The 26,685-nt window shown below is 43.6% G+C and overlaps 1 protein-coding gene across 3 annotated transcripts; it reads right to left on the reverse strand.

Annotated features, from left to right (window-relative positions):
- Positions 1–5,604: 5,604 nt before the first annotated feature.
- LOC117649764 lies at positions 5,605–26,469 on the reverse strand. Of its 3 annotated transcripts, none has more exons than XM_034392802.1 (11): positions 23,456–23,521; positions 23,103–23,224; positions 21,594–21,728; positions 21,101–21,272; positions 14,773–14,897; positions 13,784–13,978; positions 11,453–11,759; positions 9,713–9,876; positions 8,854–9,019; positions 6,794–6,948; positions 5,605–5,808 (listed from the first exon to the last, which is right to left on the reverse strand). In XM_034392802.1, exons 1-11 carry the CDS (start codon positions 23,514–23,516, stop codon positions 5,707–5,709), a joined length of 1,704 nt encoding a protein of 567 aa, XP_034248693.1. In that variant the 5' UTR covers positions 23,517–23,521; the 3' UTR covers positions 5,605–5,706. The 3 variants fall into 3 exon arrangements, with proteins under 3 accessions (XP_034248693.1, XP_034248694.1, XP_034248695.1); XM_034392803.1 differs by lacking the exon at positions 23,456–23,521 and adding an exon at positions 26,343–26,469 and having other exon boundaries at positions 5,673–5,808; XM_034392804.1 differs by lacking the exon at positions 23,456–23,521 and adding an exon at positions 23,700–23,753 and having other exon boundaries at positions 5,673–5,808.
- Between the last annotated feature and the right edge of the window lie 216 nt (positions 26,470–26,685).

Below are 26,685 nucleotides of genomic sequence, written 5' to 3' on the forward strand. Positions count from 1 at the left end.
GGACTACATTGAACTGTAGAGAAAATATATGCTATTAAAAATTCAGTAATATAAAAAAATATCTGAGATTGCTATTTGACTACATTTGAACATCAAATCACACAAGTAAGGACTGCTTGTGAGATCCTCCTTCTTTGCTGTTACTTCCTTACTTCTCTATTCAGCAACGAAGAACATGAACTCACAATTTGGCACACAGCAGCTAGGCATTTTTTTCAAGGTTTCATTTGCTCAAGGTTATAGATGTGTATCGGGCGGGAATGCAGTGTTTTGATTGCGTTTCTTTTGTCTTGCCTTTCTAGACTATTTGCAAAAGACCCTCATATCTCTTCCATGAGCACGAGCACTTCTTAGGGGGTGGGTGATTCTTGAGAGTTGTGACAGGTGGATTCACCGAGAACACACGTCCATCCGTCTTTGAGTACTTTATTTAATGAACCGCTACACTTTGGTTGTCCAATAAACATTTATGAGCACGTATTTAACACGTCTGCGAAATATTCTTTCAGAAAACACCATATTTACAGCACAAACAAGAGAAAACATTGGTACGAGCGGCCTTCGGGTTGTATTTTCCTGTATTTACGTCTTTGGCGACACAATTTTCGGTTTAGACGGTTCTCAAACCCTTGTTTGTTCATTATCTATCGTAAGTCAGACGCGGGTCCATGGAGAAAGATCACATGCTGCAAAACACTTCGAAGACGGCATCACTCTCTAACATATCAACACGTATGCAGTGAAATACTGCGCGAACTTAAGTTTCCCGCGCGGCCGGTAATGTAGCACGTTCAAACTAGTCGGCCGATGCCGATGCGACGTCGCACGTTCATAGGGCGGTGGAAGGTAAGTCGTGTGTGGGTGAAGGGGGTTGGGAGAGGATTTGTGGATTTGTCCCCCCCCCCACTAAATCAGGCATTGAGCCGGGGTGCGGGCCCAGTCGATCCAAAATACTCAACAGCTGCCCGTGTCCCCGCCCACTGCGGCCTCCGCAGCCTCCGCGGTGATGAGGTGGGAAGTCACCATGTCCTCGTCCGCCACGTCCTCCGCGGTGATGAGGTGGGTAGGCACCGCGCCCTCCGCGGTAATAAAGAGGGTGCACACCACGTCCTCGCCCGCCGCGCTCTGCAGCCTGGGTTGGCGGGTGAACTCGTGGGTGTGTCGGCGCAGCGGGTACTTGGTGAACTGTAGCACTGGGCGCAGGTCGCACAGCAGTTGGGCACGGGGGGCGAATTGCGGCGGTAGGCGGTACAAGTTGAACTGCAGCACTGGGTGCAGGTGGGCGCGTCGGCGGGGGGCGAACTGCGGCGGTAGGCGGTACAAGTTAAACTGCAGCACGGGGTGCAGGTGGGCGCGTCGGCGGGGGGCCAAACAGCCCCAGCGGGTCGGCGGCATTGGTCCACAACCATGGAGTTGGTACCTGAGAACAGACAAACAAAAATATGATTAGACACTTAGAGGTGGCGTACGTGCACGAGGGGAAACGCGGTACGACGTGTCAGTTAGAAAAGTGCTTACAGTGTGAGCCCCGCCGGGGGCCACCCCGTCGGGGAACTGAGGCAGCGGTTATGGTTGCGGGGGGAGGGGGGGCGACGGCGGGGGCGTGGGCGGTAAAAAGACCGCCTGGAATTTGGAACAAAAGATAAACGGAACGGGGGAATATTAGAATGAAGGGAGGAGAGGGGCAGCATGAGGAATCTAGATTCTCACCTCATCGCCCACGACGTCCACTTCATCGTCATCCGCGTCTGCCTCCTTCGTGTTGCTGGCGTTCTCTTTCTCGGGGTAGTCCTGCAACACATCAAAGTAAATGGTAGTAACGAGTCCTAATCCTTCCGCCACACGAACCGTTACTTGCGATTTCGGTGAAACAAAAGTGCAGTTAACGGAACGTGAATTGAATGCGATGGGTAAAGTGTGCAGAAAAAATAGGGTGAAAAGAACTTACTTCAGGCTCATCCCTAGGTGTTGATGGTCGCGGAGGTAGCTCTGAACGAGCGTCCGAGGACTTCCCGTGGTCCGATCTTGACCAAATTTCGGATGCAGCCTCCTTGGGTGACCCTAAGAACCGCCCAGTGGCAGCAAATCCGATCCGAGCCCCGGGGGCGCTGCTGCAGGTGCATCATGGTCTACATGGGGTCGAGGAGGATTTCGGCAACGGATACAGCTAGGAGGGCATGTAGGGGTATTTTTGGAATCAGGGCGACAAGACAAAACCAACGGTGCCAATTTCAAGCGAATCGGAGAAGTTTGGACCCGGGTTCAAATCCCAGTGGGGTTTATTTTGAACATTCTTTTTATTCGAGTTGTTGCATTCTTTCTGATGTTTTTCTGGGTGCTGATGAAAATTTCATCTATTTTGCCCCAGACTCAGGTTCAAATCCCGTAAGGGTTTAACATAGGCGAAATGCGCACATTTCTTAATGTACGGGACGGGCCAAAGTTGCCGATGTGTATCGCTACTTTTCCTGTTATTCTTTCAAGTCAAAATTGTCATTGACTTTCTTCAGGGATGAGGCAATTTGGTCAAATGTGTGGCGGCCCTTCATCCGTTGGAGCGCCAGCCCTGCTATTTCCCGCTTCAATGTGACTTCGTCCAGCCATGTTACTACAACACCCAGGAAACCTCGCCTGAACTTCGACCATCCGTCCGCAGTTTGGGCTACGTACTTGACTTGATTCAATGCAGTTTTCACTGCAAAGCCGGTGGTAAGTTTACTTGCCACAAATTTGGCAAGCCGTTTTGAATGCCAAAAATTGGCAAGCTTGGCCCGGAAACACCCCCCCCCCCCCCCAGCTTACCAAAATTTGGCAAGCTTATGAAGATTGCCGACCAAATCTTGCCAAATTACACTGTTAAAAAAATTCTGAAAATTCAGACCACTTTTGTCAGACTTAGCGGTCTGAATCTGTAAATCAGACTTTATTCTGAAAAATCAGAGTTTTTGTCTTAGTTCTTGGACGCTTTGTCCGAAAGCTTGGTTCAGACTCGAAGAGTCTCGATATTTGTACTCATTCTCAAAATTCAGATGAACTTGCGTCAGACTTTCCAGACCTCTAGAGTCTGAATTTCGGATTCAGACTACTTTCTGAAATATGTTCAAACAAAAGTGAAAATTGGACAACTTTCGTCAAACCTAACCTTAGGTTAACTCACAATCAGTCTTACATTCAATTTTATCCGACTCCGTTTCGGGGACTTCAAACAAAACGAGAGCATTTTTCTCTCCGCTAGGTGGCGCCAGTGTCGTTAAAAAGGCTGCTGTTGTTAAAAACGTTTTTTTCTGTTAAATTTTTAATATTTCCAACCCGAAATAGCTATTACTCTATTGGATATGACGAAACACACGCTCCCATACCAAATTTATATCTGTAGCAAACGCGTGAGTTTAACAATTGACATTTGAAGTTACCTCTCGCGGGTGGCTCCGTGCCGTCTTTTCCTTGGGTGCGTCAGGCCGGCTCTAGATGAGTGCAGGGAAGAGTCCCACTTCGGGGACATTTCCCTACCCTCAATTTTTCACCCAGGCGGTCTCCTGGAGCACGTCACCTTCAGGTTGGGATGCAAACATTATCATTTTACCGAATTATGGGAACAGTTTCCTGCTGCCACTTTCAGACAAAAAATGTAATAACTGAGTAAATTTTGTCTGAATTTTTCAGACTACGACTTGCCTGAAAGGTTCAGACTTATGTAAGACTGAAAATTTCAGACCAGGATTAAGTCTGAATTTTCAGTAGGTTGTTCTGCATATTTACTTCAGTCAAAATAGTCTGAATTTTCAGCAATTTTTTTTAACAGTGTATATGGCATTCAAAACGGCTTGCCAAATTTGTGGCAAGCAAAATGACCACTAGCTTTGGGGGCATTCCCATACTACGTGACCGATTTTGGGGGAGGGAGGGGTTTCTCAAAATACCACTTCAGGTCACAGGGAGGGAGGGGGGGTTTTGGGGCAATTCACGTAGTATTTCAAAAGCGTCAGTTATTAAACATTTCAAGCGTTCAACGCGCCGCGGACTCGCTGTAATGGCGCGTTGTGACGGTTCCTGCGGCACGGCACGGCTTGACACCCCGCACTCCTTCTCCGCGCCCATGTGAAATGTTGTCACAGTTTTTTTTATTTTTCTTCCAAAACACATTGTTACACATTCCACTCTAATTCCAGGATCTTGACACAACGCTCAAACGAACGTGACACTTTGTCACGTTCGTTTGAGCGTTGTGTCACATTTGTTTGGATGTGAATCGGCCAAAATTTAGCTTGTTCACGTTCAAACGAATGTGACACAATGCTCAAACGAACGTGACAAAATGTCACGTTCGTTTCAACGAGATGTCACATACTTCGAATGAGAGTGTTTTTAAAGCGCACGCGACGAAATGCGAGAAATTGGCTTACTTTTGAAATACTACGTGAAAAGTGGGGAGGGGGGGAGGGGTTCAGGCTAATACCACTAGAGGTCACAAGGGGGGAGGGAGGGGTCAAAAAGTGGCCTAAAATTGGTCACGTAGTATGGGAATGACCCCTTTGCAGTGTTGAGGTTAGTCGTCATGTTATTGAAATGTTCCGTCAGTGTCTTGCTGAAAGTCTGGCGACAGCACACCGAAAGACTATCAGAAAGACCAAGCAATGTTAATTTCTTGAAGTACGGCGAGTCAACTATTCTGTGTGCTTGCCGTGTGCAACTAACAAATTCATCCACACAGCTCGGTCAACATCGTCTTGGGTCACCTTCTTGCGAAAGAAGTTAGACTTTGGCTTAGTTGTGGGACCTTGAGGGTTGGGTAACTGGGTAACTTAACATTTAACTAACACTGCTTTCTTAACGTGACATAAGACAATGTTCGCTAAAGGTTAAGGGTACTTAAGGGGACTTATGAAAGTACTTGCAAAAGTATATCTACACAAATTCGAGACATTAAAAAAAATAACCTACCCTTTTGGAAAGATGTTAGAAGTTAAGGATAATAACATTAACTCTTATGATAACGTTATCATGCCCTTATGAGATAAGTTAAAGATCCCTGGTAAGTTATTTTTTTGTATTTGGAATTTGTGTAGAGATACTTTTGGAAGTACTTCCAGAAGTCCGTACCCTTAACCTTTAGCGAACATTGTCTTATGTTACGTTATGAAAGCAGTGTTAGTTAAACGTTAAGTTAAGTTAAGGATCTCTGCTCTCGCACATAGTGCTGTCCTTCTCGCACATTTTCTCGACAGCTCGGGACCAGCGGTTTTACGGGTTTGAGAGTTCTGTTTAGGCGAAAAGTTGATAATCCAATTGCAAACTGTAGATATTTCATTCCTTTAACTACCGATAGGCACCGGTCTTGTTGATCTAGCTACCATAGTGAGTGAGTAAGTGTGGTAAAATAAAATGGTCTGCACGATCCGACACCACTCCATGGAATATAGTCATTCTCCATGGTTCCATGAATTTCCCGCTCGGGTATTTTGGGTCCCAGTCCGCCCTTGTACCAGCTCACGGATCTTGAATTATTTCATGAACTGCAACGACACTGCGGTGACAGGCAAACGAAAACCGTGGATAAGGATTGTTTAAAGGAAGAAAAGAGTGCAAAAATTATTTTGTCCATTGACGTTTATTTTGATCGTGCTGATTATGATGGAAGTTCACAAACTAGATGAATGCAGTATACCAAATAACTTCGGGCATATTCAAGCACTAACAAGAAACTTTTCAAGTTTCCGCAAATAAGGCAGGGAAATTTTTCTTCTCCTGGGGATTGATAAGGCAGGGTTGGATCTTTTCATTAAGTTCCACGTACTCCTTCATCAAAGCCTGCAACAAGAAACATTTGGCCACGTTTAAAATAGAAAGAACCGCGTGTCTGCATTGTTGTCTTTCCGGGAACTTCCAGTCTAAAGAAACGAAAAAGTCTAAAGAAACGAAAAACAAGTAGTGCAGCATGGTTGCCCACGGGCATCAAACCATGGCCGCCGTGGAATGGTACTATCGTCATGGCCGTTAGGGTGGATCATTATTTCTGACCCCTTTAGAGTGTGAAATACGAAACAACGAGTTGTTGAACGAGCAATGTGCGAAAGATCAGCATCTGATCGTAATGGCCGGGGTTGGAAAAGATGCCAAATTTTATTATCTTTCGATGGAGCATAAGTTGTGCTCTGTAGCACGATTTCATCTTCACACACTAAATATTTTAGCGCAAAGTTTGTACGAAACCTAACCGTTTTTTGTGCACACGAAATGTTCATGCAAATTTGGACACGGTTTTGCACCTAATTGGTAAAATCCGTGCAGTTTCTCGTACAAAATTTATACGACAAGTTTGTGTGCACTGAAAATACACTGCAAACCGAACTGTCTACTAAGTAAACACCTACAAATACATGCTTGCAAGTACACACTTACAAACGCATGCTTGGCCAAGTACACACTTACAAATGCATGCCTGCAAGTACACACTTACAAACGCATGCTTGACGCCGTATAACTCCATGCGTCAAGCATGCGTTTGTGTGTACTTGCAAGCATGCAATTGTAAGTGTGTACTTGGCCAAGCATGCGTTTGTAAGTGTGTACTTGCAAACATGCATTTGTAAGTTGTACTTAATAAATAATAGTTAGGTTTGCAGTGTAGTGATGTACAAATTTGTACAAATTTGTACAAATTTGTACATAACATTTAGTGAGTGCCCATTAATGGCTGCCTCTAGGTTCAGTACACGAAAGTGCGTGAAGAATGCTACCGGAGCAACATTCACCAAGGTTTTGAAAACCATCAACTTAACATCTGGTTACGTACCTCGTTGTTCTCATTCCCTGGGAGCTCCAAGAGGGCCTCAGTCAAATCGTAGAGATTCATCAAGCAATCCCGACGGGCTGGACTGATCCCTGGCTGGAGGACGTCCATGACACGAAGCAGCTCACGAGTGTAGGCTACATCCTGGCGCAAATCACCTGTGTGGACAAATAGCAGTCTCCTCAAACAATGAAATAGCACATCACTCTTATCCTGGAAACTTGACATCACATTGTGTCGTGTCACATTCGTTTGAATGCGAATAAGCTAAATTATGGCTGATTCTAATCCAAACGAATGCAACTCAATGCTCAAAGGAACGTGACATTTTGTCACATTCGTTTCAACGTGATGTCACGTTCCTGGAATGAGAGCGCAACATGCAACGTCCCGGTTTCCAAACCGCAGATATGTATATGAACTACATGGGTAATTTTTTGCCACATACTGTTGCATTTGATGAGTTGAAAAGAATAGAGAAGGTGCAGGTTGTAGCTTAGAGAACTTTGTTTTACTCAAGAGCTTGACGTAATAGAAGTTCAATCACGTTAGAGGAAAGTCCCTTTGTTGAACGTCTGTGTGTAAGCTCTCTGAGCTAACTGCTTAATGGAATGATCCAAAATTTGACAGGGGCGTTTTTAAATTTTATTCACAGGACTCCATATGAAAGCATGCTTCATCCTTAACTGGCATCCAGAAGCAAAAAAATATGCAAAACAAAATTGTTCAAGTAGACAAAAAATATTCAATTTCGGGATAATGGTAACAAGTACATCATGGAGTCCTGCAAATGACACTGATTAATAGCCCCTTTCACTACAAATCCAAAGGTCAGACTTCTCGCCACTCCAGAGGCAAGACATAAAAGTCTCGCCAAGATTCGGTCAGACCTGAAAGTCTCGCCAAAATTTGGTCAGACAAAAAAGTCTCGCCACAAAACGCTCATACACAAAAGTCTGACCCCAAAATGGCGAGACTTTTGTGTCTGACCACCACCGAAAGGCCGTAATGCGCCGGACGGTGACGGCCTAAAGGCCGTGGTCAGACACAAAAGTCTCGCCATTTTGGGGTCAGCCTTTTGTGTATGACCGTTTTGTGGCGAGACTTTTTTGTCTGACCAAATTTTGGCGAGACTTTCAGGTTTGACCAAATCTTGGCGAGACTTTAATGTCTCGCCATATTTTGGCGTAAAGTCTTTCCATCCAAATTGCAGTGTTCAAATCCGGGAATAAAACATCGAGCTGCTTGCTCAGAAAACTACGCAGAATCTATTTTTACATTGTCGATCCTAAAGAAGGGACGTTCCAACAGTCTAGAAGTTGGGTCCGGTGCTCGAAAAGCATCGAAAAAGCGAATGCGCTCAGACCCTTTGTACTCGTTACTTGATCCAGGAAGCGGAAGAAGGGAATAACTTGACTTATCCCCAAATTGAAATTTTATTTTATTATGGTCCCCTAGAATGGTTTACATCATCACACCAAATTATTTGACTGAATTCTGAGCAGTTTAGAAGAAAATCCACATGGAAAAAGGGTATAACTCAACTTAACCCCTTTTACAGTCTAAATTTCATTGGAAAATGGAGATAACTCAACCTTAGTCTACATGAGTCCGTTTGACAAATTGGCAAAAGGATATAACTCAACTTGTGTTTTTATGAATCTAGTGTAAAAAGAATCAACTCAACTTAACCCCCCCTTAATTTTAAATTTCAATTTGGAAAAAAGAGCTAAGTCCAAAAAATACACCAGAGTAACATACACTTTATGCAGACTATTGTTCCACTTGACTTGTCTCCAAATTCCTCTTTGTTTAGGAAATATAAGGTGAGCTGACTCTGTTTTCCATTTTAACGGAAAGTGATAAGTCGCAGAAATCCTCTACGGAGTGACCTTACACTTTTGATTTTTTTCCAAAATTTTCCTAGTGCTTTTTGAAATTATTAACATTTGCAACATTCATTTGTTTTGTTTTAGTTTTCCCTGCAAACAGTTTTTTGTTTCTCCTGAAAAATGGCCAAAATTGAGTTATCCCCTTCTTCCGCTTCCTGGATCACTTCTTACCTGCTTGCCCCGACGCGTCTGCTGGAACCCTCCCAGCAAGTTTGTCGAGGGCGCGTTCGAACGCCAGCTCTTTCTTCACTTGCAGCACCAGGGCATGGGTGGGGTGCAATACGCCACCGGTCCGCAGGGCCTCGGAAAGAAGACCCTTCCACACCTTCCTGGGCACCTGGCGAATCAAATGTCGACTTTTGATTGTACGTGACTTGGCACACACGGTCTCTGACGTCGTGGCAAAGTTCACTACTAACATATCTGTCTACTTAGTCGAGGGGTGAATCACCTCGCGTTCTGGTGTACACATGAGTGCACACTATTGGTCTTTGACGAGATATCACAAATTTTAGTGCATACGAATTCATCGTACCAATTTGTTCGCGATTTTGCACAAAAATGGGCAAATATGCGCAGTTATTCGTACAAAAATTGTACGAAAAGTTCGAATGTGACCAAAACACTGTGACGTCCGGACTTGTTCCTTAACAACCCATGTAATCGGGTACGGAAAAATCGGTTAAAAAAGTTCCGTGCTAGGACACGTACGGACGGTCCAGGCTAATAGGGTACTTCGGAGGTAACCCAGACCGGAAGTCAGCGACAGAACGGGAGAACCAAAACAACGTCGCATGGCTGTGCTGAACTGTGGTGAGGGTCGAAATCGGCGGAGTGGGGGTGAAGGCGGCGCGAGCATGCTACCCCCACTCTGCCCGTCGCGGCCCCCACTACCGCTCAGCACGGCCTCACGACGCTCTTTTGTTTCTCCCGATCTGTCGCTGACTTCCGGTCTGGGCTTCCTCCGAAGTACCCTATTATTGACCTGACATGTTCCGTACTTTTTCTGTACTTTTCTCTCGCAGTGTACCTTCTGGCCGCTTCCCCGAAGCTCCTTGATCCGCGCTTCGAGGCGCGAAACTTCAGCCCAGCCGTTTCCCTCGGCGTCCTTCCTCACATAGCCTCCTTCGCCGCAACCCTCGCAGCCAAAGCCACAAATATCTGGGACCTCCACCAAGCAGCGTCTGCCCTTGCCTGGTAATCAAAGAAAGCGGACATAAATAACCAAACTATTTTAACTTCCAGACAACGAAAACTACTTAAAATGATTGCTTATACTGTGGATTCTCTTTATTTCCACGGCATTTAAGTCGTATCCACCCAACTCGTTAATTTACGACCGAAATCGTATATCAATGACTTTGACCATCCACAGAAGTACTACAGTTGTTGATTTACGATCGAATACATTAATATACAGTTGGAACAAACTGGGAATGAAAGTCAGCGACAAATTTGCAGGGATCCTTAACTTACCTCATAAGGGCATCACAACGTTGATAAGAGTTAAAGTTATTACCCTTAAGGGGGGACCCTGGCGAAACTTTCAAGTAGGCTTCAAAATAATCCTAGAAAGTTGAAACTTTGCTAATTTGTTAGGTTCATTATGGTGAGTTCCCAAAACAAAATTCAATCCAAAATGTTGAACGGTCTCTGAGAAAAGTGGCTTTTAAGTGTTTTTTAGAGCGTTGGGGAAAAATCTTCCTGCGTCTTTCATTAAGATGGAAAGTCTTGAAAATTTTTTTGGGTTATCCTAAAGATGTATAGAAGAGATTTTAGTGACGGAATTTTCAAATTCAACTTCTGTCCTGAGATATGAGTTTTCAAATTTTAACATTTAAAAAAAAGGGATTTTTTTCCCCTTTTTTCAAACTATTAGGTGTGTTTTAAACAAAGTAGGGCTGATATCAAGATTCCGTCACTAAAATTTGTCAATAAGTCATCTATGAATAGAGTCCATGCAAGACGACTCATGTAGGTGTCAACCAGAAACGCAGAAAGTCTTTCAACTACAAAATTTTTTGTCGACTGGGCAAAGCTGTGAAGTTGAGCGTAGAAGCCAACAACAACTGATCTCATTGTTATTTCCTTCCAAATGATAAAGGAACTACCCACTTAGCTTAAAGGTGTTCAACCTGTTGAATCTGAAACCTTCTATGCACATTTTTATCTATGAACTTTGAAAACACTATTTTTTGGAATTTTGGCGATTTTTTCACCAGGGTCCCCCCTTAACTTCCAACATCTTTTCAAAAGGGTAGGTTATTTTTTTATGTCTCGAATTTGTGTGGGTATACTTTTGCAAGTACTTTCATAAATCCGTACCCTTGACCTTTAGCGAACATTGTATTATGTTACGTTATGAAAGCAGTGTTAGTTAAATGTTAAGTTAAGGATCCCTGCAAATTTGTTGCATACTTCGATGCGTCCTTAGAAAATAATCCTAACTGGCAGTGAAAACACAATCCTGACTGACGGTGTCATTCAGAACTATCCGAACTGTATATGACGTGAGAAGCTGTCTTTTCTTTAAGTCCTTGACGCCAACATACTACATAAAATTACTAGCCGCAATGCCCGGGAAGGCATTGCACTTCAATGCACGGGAAGGCATTGCACTTCACGAGCAATGAAAAAGCAATGCACCAAATGGATACAATAGAAAACGTCTTCTAACGCATTTCACCAATCGACGCTATAGCGTTTGGATTCTTAGAGCAGACACAGAAATTACATAAAACAAACACAACAGAGAGAAAATGACACCTACGGTTGCAGTAGCCGCAGTACCAAGCCGTCAGGTGGAGCCCCAGCTCCGTGGGGTCTCTGCACAACACACAGCGGCAGAAGAAGGACCAATTGAGCAGCGTCTGGCGCCTGGTCGGCGCGTCGCAGACACTGTTGCCGTCCAGGTACGTGATGGTCACGTGCTCCCCGCGGGCAATGTCTCTCGCCGCCACCAAGACCGTCTCCATGTCGTCCCGGTTGCTATCGTCCTCGTTGTGCCAGTAGTACGAGAAGGCGTTGGGGGCGCACGAGTGCTCCAGCAGGGAGTGCCCGGCAAACAGGCCGACCGCCTGGGCAACGGGAACGAACGGAATCACACCACAAACCTCACTTGCTACTAACGACGCATATGCACACTCTGCACACTGAAGACTCTTATAAATTGTCATCCTGAAAGTGGACACTTTTCATCGTTTCGTAAGTGCATGGGCGTAGCACAAAGTTACGTGGCATGTACCCTGCGAACCTAAGTGTGAGTCCGTTTCATTTTATGACAAGTGCAAGCCGCGCACGCTTGCAAGTGTGAGACTGTTTCTCTCATACTTGCTGCCTTTGGTTCCCTGTGGTTCAATGCCACAGGACCGACGCTCACACACTGCAAATTGGATGGAAAGACGTCGCGCCGGAATACAAGTTTTAGTCACACCTGAGAGTCTCGCCAAAATATGGTGAGACACAAAAGTCTCGCCACAAAATGTTCAGACACAAAAGTCTCACCACAAAAGGGCGAGACTCTAGTGTCTGACCATGGCCTTTAGACCGGAAATGTCTGGTGCATTACGGCATTTGGGCGGCGGTCAGACACAAAGGTCTCGCCATTTTGTGGTGAGAATTTTGTGTCTGACCATTTTGTGGCGAGACTTTTTTGTCTCACCAAACTTTGGCGAGACTTTCAGGTCTGACCAAAACTTCGCCAGACTTAATGTCTCGCCTCTGTGACGAGAAGGCTGACCTTTGGATTTGTAGTGCAAGTGCGGGACAAACGTGGCTCACACTTGCAAGCGTGGGACAAACGTGGCTCACACTTGTAAAAGCGGAAGACATTGATGTTCGCACTAAATAGTGAGACTGGCTGACACTTGGATTTGCAGTGTATGCAGATGTCAATGTGTACTTGTCAAGCATTCATTCGTAAGCGTAAGAGTGTCCCGAGTAAACAGTTAATTTTGTGAAGTTTTGTTGTGAAGATAAAACATGAGGCAACTGGTCAACGTCGACTTTCAATGCAGATCGACAAATTTTTTAATGCCGCACTTAAAATCTGAACGCACTCCAAAGTGTGTTGGAAAAACACTTCCAGCACAGCACAGAGTGAAGAAGAAAGGGAAGAACATGGACTAAATCGAAACAGTCCCCGAATATCGCTAATTTTTAATCGAAAACGTCGGGAACGCCCGACTGAATGATACAATATCGTCAAACCTTCCAAAACCTCGAAAATAGGGCGATTTCTAGGACTACACTGATTCAAGTGGAGCGTAGTTGTGTGCTTCCTTTTAAACTTACAACTGCGCTTGAAAACTGTACGTTTGAAGTAAAGCGCAGAGAAGAAATGATCCATGAAGCGGAAGAAGGGGATAACTCATTTTTCATAATTTTTCGGGAGAAACAAAAAACTGTTTGCAGAGTAAACTGAATCCAATCAGATGAATGATGCAATTGCATTTTTGTAAGAAAAGCCTAAGAAATAATTGAGAAGACTTCCAAAACTGTAGCATCATTCTGTAGACGGTTTTTGTGTTTTAAAATCTTTTAGTGGGAATGGACTACAGAACCATGTTTACATAGTTCTCCCAAACGAGGTGGAATTTGGAGACAATTCAAGTGGAGCTGGAGCTGAAGTCTGCGTTGAAGCTATATTTCTGTGGTACATATTTGGAGTTACCTTTTTTTCCAGATAGTAATGGGGAGTTGAGTTGATTCTTTTTACATAAGATTCATAAAGACAAGTTATCTCCTTTTGCCATATTAGTGTTATGGAGTCATGTAGACTTTGGTTGAGTTACCTTCATTTTCCGTTAAAATTTAGGACGTAGAAGGGGTCAAGTTGAGTTACATCCATTTAGTTACATCCAATTTTCTCCTAAACCGTAAGGAATTGAGTCAAATAAATTACTTGATGACGCAAACCATCCTGAGTCACAATTCTAGGATGAAAACTCAATTATTTGGAGGTAAGTCAAATTATTCCCTTCTTCAGCTTCCTGGATCAGTTCTATCAGTGTGTTTCCGGTCTTTGTCGCTCGTCTTGTACTTTTCACGTCTGTCTATTGCTGTGCAATTACCCATCCATACCGTTTCGCAAAAGCATTACCTGGAGAGCATCAGGGTCCATGTTGTAGCATGGCGACCCCTGGAGGGCGTTCATGTCAACGGCGCCCAGAGCCCGTTCCAAGTCCTTGGCGGGGATCCACTTCATGCCAACCTTGCCGCGCAGCCACGACACCGCCTTGGCAATTCTGGCAGAAGTCTCTTCAACTCTTTGACCGAGTTCCCAGGCATACACCTCCTGCAAAAGTTTTCGCATGGACATCAAGCAGAGGTATTTGGTTAACTAACAAGGTATCATCAACTCAACAATGTAAAATGGCAGTGAAGCTTCTAGCTTTCTTTCCAAATTATTTAAAAAATAAGTCACACAACACTCCATGAATCTGAAACCTTTGAAGGGGAGCGGCAACACCAAAATGCCAAAATCTGAAATTATGTATTTGAGTAAATTTTATCGTTAAACATTCACCTAGCAATCTTTAGCAAAGATTCTGAATACACTTGTCAATGCAGATGGAATTGTTACAAAAATACAACTAAATACAATATTTAAAACAAATTAGAACATATTCGATCTCACCGCTCTGACTTTAACGGTACCCCAAACTGACTCATCTCTAAATGTCAGCAATTTCTCAACATTTTGAATTCCTTCCAAAAGAAAAGGCTGTTAGTTGTTGTTTCGAGTATAGTCCAGAGCAATTTACTAATTTAGAAAGTAATTTGAAAAGAATAATAATTAAGTCAGGTTCTGATGATCTCGCCCTCCTTTTATGCTTGGACATTAAACGGTTTTATTTAAAAATTTTGGTTACTCTTTTGCAAGGGTCCTTTAAAAAAAAAAGGATTCAGAATTATTTAGCCCATTTAAGCTGAAACGGATGTTGCAGAAGAATTACACTCAAACGAGCGCCATCCACTTAATACTTTAAGCGAATGTTAAGATTTCTAGGACCACAGTATCCCTCCGAGGTATATTTGCAGGCACATGAACCTTTCAATGCATGAGCTGAACGGTGGCAATGTACTGACCGGAATCCCCGACTGGCCACGGGGCTGAAAGTCACTCTTCAGTTCAGCCAAGCGTCGTCCCTGTGGCATTTTCTGGGTTGCCAGATGCACTCTCAGCGCTTTCAACGCGTTCATGTACTTGTCATCTAGAATGGGAAAAAATAAACCACGTTTATATTGTTAGAAATGCATCTGTCTGCTTTGACAGCATGACAAGGCTTTGTTGTACAATATAACATTTTTCAGCAATGTTTAAAACTAAACGTCTTTATCAGGGGCCTGCTAACACAAACAAGGGCAATGGTAGAACTAATCAACATGACAAAACAGTTGAATCGGTTCTTTAATTTACCGTCATGTCTAAACTGTGATTCAACATGTGCCACATATGCATATAGGACGTCCTATGTTTTTGAATTTGTAATTTTGTTTCGCTCGTTTGAATACGATGTCGCATTTGTTGGAATACAATTATAAAACAAAGGCATAAAAATTACGCCCATTAGGGCATAAATACTCTTTTACGCCCTTCCGAAGGGCATAAATCGTTTTATGCCCTTGGGAAGGGCGTAGGAATTTCAAGCAAAATTTTAATGCCCTTCGCAAAGGCATTAAGGCGGGACCCGGGCTATTGTTAAAGGTTTCCGATCCGGCTAAAATTTTGTACACCGGTTCGGGACGCATAAAGGAACCTCTCTTTAAATTTTTTTGGGGCTGGTTCAATTTTGAACGAAGTTATTGAACATTCAAAAACTCAATCTTATTTCAGTTCGATCTCAAAAAGTACGAGTCCAAGAGACAATTGCGTTGCAGAATCGTACAGAGGACGGCGAGATCTAGTGAAATATGTATGCGCGAAGTTCGTGAGATAATATTTAGGCATTGAAATAGGTGTTTAAAGTTGATCAATTTTCGGCCAATGTTCACTGAGTTATTTTGCAGACAGCGGATCGGTTTCATGAATCGCCATATACATATTTCACTAGGCCCTGATGTCCCCTTCAATATTCTGTAAGCCTTTTTACCCTACGACTGATGGTTCTTGAGATCGAACTGAAATAAAAAGACCCTGTTTTCGGCTCATTCTCTTCGTTTTGAAGTTGGCGGTCGACTGGCGGGGCTCTGGACGGTGGCGCAGTGGCAGGTATCGGAACTCTGTGCAGGCCAGGCGGTGCGGCGCGACACATTTTTGACTGACAGCTGACCTGCAGCTGGGCATTGTCTTCGCCGCCTCCCCCTCCCCCGCTCCCCCCGCGCTAAGCCGGAGCTGCAGACGAGGACCCGGAGCGCGCCCGGCAGGCCGCCGGGCCGCCTCGGACTCTGATCCAGCCAGTCCCCCATCGAGCTCCTCACGACTTGAACGCGTCACGCTGGCCAGAATTTGGCGAAAAGGGTGGCGTAAGGGGAAAGGGGTCATACGTTTCATCCACGATGCCCGATGGGAGAGCCTGAAGGTCGTAGGAGAAATTTTATCTCCGATTACAATCCGTTGTTCGACTGGTGTCAAAATGATCGTGAAAGAAAAAGGAAACTGTTGGTACCCAGCCGCCACAACTTAGAAGTCACATTCAAATTTTAAATTTGGAAACTGGAGCGCGTGGGACTCCAGGGCCAGCCGCGCGCCTCGCTCTTCGGCCACTGCTTCCCCCTCCAGTGCCCGCCTCGGCCGTCTCGCTTGCACTGCACGGGTGAGACAGAGATCGACAATGACATCTGTCTGAGCGCACGGCGAGGCCCGGGCCGCACCGGCCGCGCCGCTGTCTGGCCAGAGAGGACGGAACAGAGAGGTATAACTGGGATAGGGCCCGCTCCGCCAATTTCCGAACCTCGCGGGGCGCGCGACCTAACACGGTAGCCAACCTACGACACAAAAAACTTCATTTCTGTTGGCGCCTTTTGCCCGACTCGCAATCATTTTCAAAATCTCTTAATAGCTATCACATTTGGCAAAACAGGGATAAAAGATTGAACGTTCGTTTAATAAAAATAAAGGTGTATGAAATATTATTTTGATATTCGTTGAGCCAGCCCTGCTCGGGGCCTCCCGAAGAGGCTTCGGCTCCGAGCCGACCGCCACTTTGTTGCAGCAGTAGCGCGCTCGTGTCGTGCACTGTTAAAAATGTTATGAATTTTCATTACAAATATGCATTGAAAATTCATGAACGCAATTAAATTTCATAGCGGCCATAAAATTTCATAAATATAATGAAATGTCAGAACACATTCCATGAAACGTTATAATGTCTCCTTGAAAAATCAAGTCTGCAATGAAACGTCAAGAAATTTGATGAAAAGTCAAAACGTGAAACTACAAATTTAGTGTGGTTCTGAAAATTTATAACCAAGATATAAAATTTCGTGTTGGTCTTTGACTTGTGATGGGCGGGTTTTGATGGCTCTTACACTGATAAAAATTTTGTCGTAACTTAGCGACACATTTATTGCTAACTTTTTTAGCGACAAGATTTGTTGTGGAACAAATAGCTTGTTAAACCGTAGGCGTATTGGAACTAAGGGATAATTTCACAACGACTAAATTGTAATAACGCATCAACAATAACACATCAACGACAAGTATTGAAAGTCCGAAAGGTATTTTGTAATGTCTGCGACAATATTCATAGAGTGATTTTGTCGCTAAATTTATTTAGCATGGTTTTTTAAACATTAGTAATTTCCCTATGACTTAGAAGAACAAAATAGATGATTATTCATAATTTGCTTTAATTGAGCAGATAATTGCAAAAGATGTTGTTTCCACATAAATTGTATCGTAAAGAGTGATAACAAGAATTTTGTGCTTCAACGACAAAATGTCGCTTACTAGACTCAACGACATTTGTTTCGCTTTGGTTCATGATGAAATTCTATGTTTTGGAACGACTAAATTTTCACTCATCTGATTATTTCTGTACAACCATTTTTTAACAGTGCACATTGCCCGGGTGGAAGGAACTTCAGGTTTGACTGAGTTTGAAGCTAATCGTGATTCGGAATATTCCTATGCTCTTCCCAGTAAATGTAGGGGCGTTCCACGTCAAACCATCATGGTCCAAAACGTACTTGCTCAGATCCGGCCCCCAATTTTTTATCTGGTAGTGTACCACCCAAAGACCACTCTCATAAATTTTTTTGAAAAAAAATTCAGAACTTTGGCCGCAGTGATTTTTTGAAACTTCAAAAAAAATATATAATTTTTTTTTTTAGTTTTTTTAAAATTGTGTATCTAGGTGCTCAAATGGGTTGAAAACAGTAAAGGGCAACATAAAATAGTGAAAGAAAAAATTGGGACCCCCAGCCCTTACCAGAAACAAAGTTTACGATGAAAAAAACCACGGTTTCTTGAATTCCCAAAATTCCCACATGTGTGAAGTTCGTTGGTGTTGTGTTCGTCGTTGGACTTGTCTTCATTTTTGCTGCGGTAAGTATTTTAAGTCTTTGGAATTTAGTCCTTAGTTTCCCTTTTTGAAACTGCTGTACTGCGAATCCCTCTCCATTCCTCGGCGCCCCCGTTAACTCGTTTATGTAATGAAATTCGGCGATTGCCGAAACAGGCCTTGGCAGCCGGCTTTGCCGAGTGATGGCGTCCATTTTGTACTTAACATTTTGTGATATGTTTTGAGTTTTTCAATTCCGTGGAGTTTTCTCTATCTTATATAGTCCCTCCTCAATGCATTATCTATAATCATAGTAAGTTTTTCGAAGTGTGCAGCGGCCTCAAGTGACTTTGCGGCCGAGTGGCCTATACTCATAACCTGCACTCCTTGCCCTGTTGGTCTCTTGTTTTGCTCAAGTGAAAAAAGTAATCACTTCACTTTTTAAATACATTTCCCAGATATATCAATTTGTGGGTAAAAGTTGCTTTCTATTGCATTAACTCATTTACAAAGAGTGGGGCCCCACCTATTTTTAGTTTCTGAGTTATGGATGTTTACGTTAACTTTTGGTCGATTCCCCCCAAATTCTCCTCACAACACAGAAAATGGTGCCCAGCCTTCAAATTGTAGCCTTTATATCTCTTTTAGTATTAGATAAAGATGGCGCTTTCCCTTTTTAGCAGATGATACCTTCACACTTGAAACATACTTAAAACTACTATACACAAATGAAGGTGTCAGCGTGCTTTTACTCTCGAGTCCAGAAACCAAGCGCGTATCCTAACAATATAATAGGGGCTGGCGGCCGGGGCGGGCTGGTGCGTGTTGCTTGCAATGAGGCGCAGCCTGCGCGGAATTCGACAATCCCTCCGCGGTACAGCGCCAGCGGCACCGGGCGTCAACAATGGCACCTCCTCCTCGCATTGACAATCCCTCCCCGCCTGCCACGGCGCGGAGTATCGCGCAACAATGCCTCCCGATTCGGCCCGGCCTGGGGCGCTCGCTGGGGCTCGGCGGCGTGCGGTGCAAGCCACAGCTCGGCACGGCTAGTACCAACACCGGCCAGCTCACTCGGGTCTGTGTATTTTGTTTCGTACACAATTTTAAATACTATCTTTGGAATGATCCCGCGTACTACCCCGTATAAGAAAACCAAACGAGTATCATCTGCTTTCATTAACGTTCGTTGAATGAGATTTTTAATACCTTCCTTTGTTTTCCTGAAAAAATAACACATAAGAACAAAATGTGGCAAAAATATCTCAAATTTGAATAAAAATTAAACCAAGAGTAGTAAAGTAGCTTTTACACCCCTTACTGGGCTTATATTTCCTAATCTTTTTCCTTTCTCTGTAAAAGTTCAAATGCCAGAATCTGCAAACTGGGTACCTTTTCATTTGTCACAGGGAGAATTTGGGAGAATCGATTAAAAGTTTGCGTAAAGCTCCATATCACAAAGACCAATATGAGCTGGGGCCTTCAACTCAGGGATTGAATTCATCTATTAATGGTTAAATTTTAGCCACACAATGAACTTCCTGTCACAAGTATTTTTAGAACTTTTACTTAATATTTTTGTATCTTTTGTTCCAGATGACTCTTGTTGAGGCTTGGGGTGATGACTTCACCTTCCATTACTCCAAGGGGATGTAGGGGTGTTACTGGAGGCTGTTGACTCTATTCCGTCCACCAATCTGCTCTAAGTGGTACGTTCCATTATCGACTTAGTTTTCTCACTGGCTCTTCCTTTCCCCCATCGTCTCTTTGCTAATTTCTGTCTCTTCTTTCTTTTCAGATTGATGATGTGTTTGGCAGGCTTCCCAACTGATCCTTCCGTTTAACTTGTGACTGAAGATTTTCAATTATTGATCTGTGATGTAATCTGTGATAAATGTTTTCATTTACATGTATTTAATTTAAAATTTTGACTTAATATTATCGGTTATTGATTTGTGATGTATCTGTGACAATTGTTTTCATTAAACATGCATTTAGTTTGAAAATTTCATTTTCATTCCACAAGCCTCCCCCCCCAAAAAAAAGGCGTGGAGTAAGCCAAGAAGCTATTTTCTCATTGCTGTAGAACAGTGGAAAAGAGCAATAGTGATCCGAAAACAACACCAATTGGCACTCGAAGCAGCCCATTATGCATCTCAAATACCAAAACCAAAATAATTGGCCAGGATTAACCACAATTCAATCCAAAAACCTGGGTACCGGGCCAGCCGCCCGGCCGCCAGGCGGCGCGACCGCGCATTCAAACGAACGGCGCGGCCCGGGCCGACCGGGCCGTGTCGAGCTCCAGCCAAAAAGCGCGCGACCGCACCGCCAGGTGCGCTACTGTCGCGCGACCGTCCGCCGGGCCCGACGAAATTGGCGGAGCGGCTTAGCATGGGAGTTATACCTCTCTGTTCCGTCCTCTCTGTGTCTGGCCATCGACACCGTCAAAACGCACCGCGCTGTCCGTCACTGCCGAGAATGCACGGCAGGTATAGGACTTTCCACCCAGAACTAGGACCCTTTTATTTTTTGGAAGTACCTGACTGTGGTGCCATCTCTCGGGAAAGTGCTACATTACCAGAACGAAAATGGCAAGGAGTATTCGCAAAAGGAGACTCCCGTCAATACACTTTTTAAGTTCCTTTAGCCGTCGCGGGTGAACGGCCACTGGGGTCCCGCCTTAACGATTTATGCCCTTTGAGGGCGTAAATCGTTTATGCCCTTTCAGGGCGTAAATCGTTTACGCCCTTAAAGGGCATAATTTTAATGCCTTTGTTTCACCAGTGTGACACGGCCGTAACATGGATCAACATTCAAACGAATGGGGAATCATATTCAAAGGAGCGTATGACGAAGTAAAAATAAATAAGAAATAAAATAATATATGACGTCATGTTCTTAGAACAACATTGTGCGGAGACCCATGTCACGTCGCAAGATTGAAATTGCAGTAGGTAACGAGACCACCTTACCTTCGAGGTACAGCTTGGTGCTCAACTTGAAGCCGGCGCGCTGGAAAGCAGAGCATTCCGGGAGGTGCACCTCCTTCAAGCTGCAGGCCTCGCCGCACACGGGAAATCCACAGCGCTGGCATCCTTGCAGCGGGCCCAACGGCAACCGGGCAAAGCATCCCGTGCATGCCGCCTGAAATGGGAGTGGCGTCAGGGGTCAATAGACTGCACTCTGAAGAAACTACACGAGTACTACTAACAAATGCAAACTTGTACGAAATATGCACAGCAACTGCCTAGGGGAAATCACTGTGAATTTCGGTGTACAAATCCCATAAATTTTAGCCGAATTTCGAAGAATTTCAGTCAAATTTCAATACATTTCAGTCGATTTTCAATTACTTTCATTGAATTTCAGTGAATGTTACATGTTTGATGAATTTTGGTGTACAAATTTGGCCGGAGTTATTTCCCCTTGCTGACTGCCATGGCACCCAAAGTGCGTAAAACTTACATGAGGTAGAAGGACCACCGGGTAGGCTACGAGGGGCACCTCCCTCATCAAGATTGTGCCGGCAGGAATGGCACGGGTGGCGACGACGAATCGCCCAAGGGCCTCGTTGCTTTCCACGGCCAACACGCCGCATCCCTGGAACAGCAGTCAACGGTTTGGATTTGGAGAAACTGCTTTGACGTGCTATGGACGGAATTCAACTGTTTTCGGCCACAAAATCTGGGCCGAATATTTACGATAGACCGAAGCACGTAGGCTGCGAAGCCGCCGTTTTCTTTGAAGCTTACGAAGAACGTTCTTTGAATGAGTTTGTCGAAGCACGCAGACCATACGAGTCACACCGTAATTCAATGATTGTTACGCCGCATGTTCACTAAAACGTGAATTTTGTCAGGTTCGTTTAAAGGGGGCAGTAGCACTTTGTGCACGCTTTTTCAATTTTTTTTCAAATTTTTTGTTTGCACCTGAATTAAAAAGACTTCCATGAATGCTAGAGACAAACGGCAGTAACCATGTAAAAGATCAAACTTTTTGCAACAATTTCAAAAAAAAATATTTTGGTTTAGCGTTAAGGGAGGCACTTATATGAGGGACGGAAGAAAGGTCTGCAAAATCATACATGGTGTCACTGCGCGCACGATTTCAGCCAAAGTTTTCAACTTTTTTTCAATCGGTAAAGTGCATAAAAAAGAGCATAAAATTGTCTACAAAATGAACCACGGGGGTTAACATCGGGCCAAAAACGCTGGTAGAAAAAGGTCATTTTTCACAAATTTTCCATTGAATGAATTTTTCTTGTTCGATACTAAATATCTAGTAGCATTTTTCATCCGATATTAACCCCCGTGGTTCATTTTGTAGGCAATTTTATGCTCTTTTTTATGCACTTTACCGATTGAAAAAAAGTTGAAAACTTTGGCTGAAATCGTGCGCGCAGTGACATCATGTATGATTTTGCAGACCTTTTTTACGTCCCTCATATAAGTGCCTCCCCTTATGCTAAAACAAAATCTTTTTTTTTGAAATTGTTGCAAAAAGTTTGATCTTTTACATGGTTACCATCGTTTGTCTCTAGCATTCATGCAAGTCTTTTTTATTCAGGTGCAAACAGAAAAATCGAAAAAAATTTAAAAACCGTGAACAAAGTGCTACTGCCCCCTTAAATGCGATGTGACTCGTTTGAACGTCGATCAACATTTACACGAATGTGCCATCATGTAGTGTACTCACTGACTAATATGTACACATTAGCCCGTAGTGTACTCACCAGTTTAAAGAGGGGCGAAATTCAATTAATTTTTTGACGCGATTCGATAAATTTTCTCGCGCTTAGTAGTTCGTTTTCAACCGTACTCACTCCGTACACCAGAACGCTAAGTGATTCACCCCTCGCACCATATTCAAACGAATGACGTTAAATTCACATACTATAAAATATGACGTCACATTCGTTCAGTAACTAACTGTACAGACGACAAAAGGCGGCCATAAAGTGGCATTCATGTGTACCTTGCGATGACGAGGCCAGTCAAGAGTTTGATGTTCCTTTCCACAGTAAAAATCCACGCGGCAGCGGCTGCAGGGGCGCGCGGATGGCTTTTTGCACACGGCACAAGGTCCAGTGTCAGGGCCTGAAACAAGTCACAAACAAGCGTTTATTGGCTAAAGACAGAAATCTCTGGAGCATAAGCGCGAAACCGGGAGACGGAGGAGTGCAATGCCTCCCCCCCCCCATAACGCCCCCTAAAAGGTAGCAAAAAGCAACACTTTACGCCATAAATAGGCATTAAGTGATACGTTGTCTCCCTCCTCCCTTGGGTCGTCTCTGGATCCGACACTAGCTCAAATCGAAAAAAATTTACTATATTGAAGTAAGGTTGGAAGCCCGAAGAGAGATCCTGAAGCAAGCGTGGTCTTAACCATTTTAAAGAAAGTGCAATTCCACCAGAAACTCCCCAACTTGAAATGAATTGAAGACTTTAAGATCGACAAGGGAAACGGATCTTTGATATTTTCGCTCAGCAGCACTGGCGTTGTCAGAAACTGTCCAGGGATTGCAGATATGGTACTAAGAATGCCTTTCTGAAATGGAACAAATGAACATACACATAAGAAATGGATGACTCAACAAAGGCAAATGAAAATGTTTAATACATGTCAAATGCTTCACTGTCAACTGTAGAATTGTACAAAAACAATCAAACGAGTGAAAACTTAGTCGCTCCAAAACATAAAATGTCATCATGAACCAAATGTCGTTGAATCTACAAAGTGACAATAAGTCGAAGAAAAACAAAATTCTTGTCATCAGCATTAACCTGCTCAATTCCAATTAATAGTGAATATTACTGGAATCATCAGGTATTTAGAATCTTCTTCTCTTTTGTTAGGGACATTACTAATATTGAAAGTAAAACCATGATAAATAACCTAAGCGACAGAAGCACTCAATCAATATTTGTCGCAGACATTACAAAATCATTTTTGGCTTGGAATACTTGTTGTTGACTCACAGTGTTTGTAGTTGGTCAACGACTTGTTTTTGAGCGTGGACTGTTTTTATGTTATTAAAAGTGATCCAACAAGATGGGGTTGACTTATCTCCAAATTGAGTTTTCATTCCATTTTTCTTCCTTAGAATGGTTTCCATCATTACACTGAATGGAAAATCTAGATGGAAAAAGCATACCGCTCAACTTGACCCCTTTTCAAATCAAATCAAATCATTTATTCGTACCAACTTACAGACAGAATGTACAACGTCATGTATAAATATATAAACAGGAAGATGAATAAATGGGAGTTCAAACACAAGTAGAGAGGGAACAAGTCAGAGGTCACTTATTTGATGCAGCTCCTTTTCCATAACGTAATTTTTGAGAGATCTTTTAAACAGTTTGGGATCGAGGATATTTTTAATACTAGGGAGGAGATTATTTAGAAAGATAGAGCCTTCATTTAAAGCATCGTGTTTACCAAAATCTCCCTTATAAAACTTAGTATGGATGTCATTTTTCTTACGAGTATCATAAGAGTGTACCTTACTTACGCTCTCAATTCAGCAGAAAATGGAAACAACTCAACCGAAGTGAACATAAATCCTTGAAAATATTGACTATAGATGATAACTTGACTTGTGCCTTTAAGAATCTATTGTGAAATGAGTCAAGTCAACTTAACCTGCTTCATTTTAAAAACGTTAATGAAAAAAAGAACTAAGTCCAAACAATACACCAGAGTAACCAACACTTGACGCTGATTTAAGTTCCACTTGTCTCTCACCCCACCACTTTCTTTTAGAAATATAAAACGACATGACTATTTTTCATTTTATCGGAAAATGATATGTCACAGTTATATTCTTCAAACTGACCCGACACCTTTGATGCTTACCTCAAAATTTAACTTACGCTTCTTGAACTTATAATCATCTGTAACATTCATTTGTTTAGTTTTAATAATCAAAATGGAGTCATTCCGTTCTTCCGTTTCCTGGATTAATTTCACAACAACAAACTTGATCCGGGAAGCGGAAGAAGGGGATAACTCAATTTGGGCCATTTTTCAAGGGAAACAAAAAACTGTTACCAGGGAAAACTAAAACAAAATAGAGGAATGATACAGGTGATAAGAAGTTCAAGAAGCGCAAGTTAAATTTGGAGATGAACATGAGGAGTGTCAGGTCATTGGTTATCAGATGTCTGTGACTTATCACTTTCCGTTAAAATGGAGAACAGAGTCATCTCAACTTATATTTCCCAAACAAATAGAAATTGGAGCAGAGAGTGTTGGTTCCTCTTTTTACAATGGATACATAAAAACACAAGCTGAGTTATCTCCTATTGATAAAGTTTTCAACAGAGTCATTTTGGCTTTGGTTGAGTTGTTTCCATTTTCCGCTAAATTGAGAGTGCAAAAGGGGTCAAGTTGAGTTATATCTTTTTACAAAGTGGCTTTTCTCCATTACTGCAGGAAATTGAGTCAAATAATTTAGTGCAATAATGTAAACCATTCTAAGGCACAATAATAGAATAAAAACTCAATTTGGAGATGCAAACCATTCTAAGGCACAATAATATAGATTAAAAACTCAATTTGGACATGAGTCGAGTTATTCTCTTCCTCCGCTTCCTGGATGAATAATTATCATTTAGTTCCAATACGGAACTTAACAAGCTTAACAAGCTATTCTTGTCGCTAAAAAAATTAGCGGCAAAAGCTACAACAAAATTTTTATCAGTGTCCCAGAAGCATACCTCATGAAGTACACTCACTTTAACCATACTTGGGATGCACGATCCACCGACACACCAGATAGCACATACCTGACATACCTGCTTGTTAACTTTTCCCCTTTTAACAGGCATAGGGTACGGAATTTCAGCAGGAGTGCACGCATGCAATATTCGCTACCTGGCGTGTACTCTGCAAGCATGCTCCAGCGAGGAGTGTACTTGGAAAGCATGCATCAGCGTGAGATGGAGAGAACATGCTTCAACTTGAAGCGCCAAAAGAACCCGACCGCCCGGCCGGCTCTGGCCGGGGTTTTCTGGTCACAGCGTCTAAACCGTTGAATTTAGAGGGGTATAATAAGCGAGCCGATAGTAGGCCTCTAAACCCCTCTCCATTTAACGGTTTGGACGCTGTGACCAGAAAACCCCAGCCAGAGCTGGCCGAAGCGGTCGGGATCTTTTGGCTCACACAGTAAGCATGCAATGTTGCGCGTAACTCCGGAACGAGGTTTCTCACCATGAGTTAAGGCCATGACGTCGGACAGGTAAACAGCTACGTTCCTCGTGGAGGGCGACGAACCTCACTTGGCAGAGGGCGAGTTGCGACTGGGACTGGGATGCGGTGGGGGAAACCGGCCGGACCGGATTCCAGCCGGCCAGCCCTCCCCCCCCCCTCCCCCGCCGGTCGCGCACCTCCTCTGAGGGCGCGGGGAGGGGCGGGGGAGCGCCCGCCGCTGCAACCACCTCACTTGCTGGGCCCAGCACCTGCTTCGGGCTAGGCCTCTACTTCGGGCATGCCGGCGACGGGCGACGGGCTCGGCTGAGGGCGGCTGAGGGCGGCCGAGCGCGCCCGAACAGCG

This window comes from Thrips palmi, unplaced genomic scaffold (assembly GCF_012932325.1).
Source record: "Thrips palmi isolate BJ-2018 unplaced genomic scaffold, TpBJ-2018v1 HiC_scaffold_4, whole genome shotgun sequence".
Taxonomy (NCBI): domain Eukaryota; kingdom Metazoa; phylum Arthropoda; class Insecta; order Thysanoptera; family Thripidae; genus Thrips; species Thrips palmi.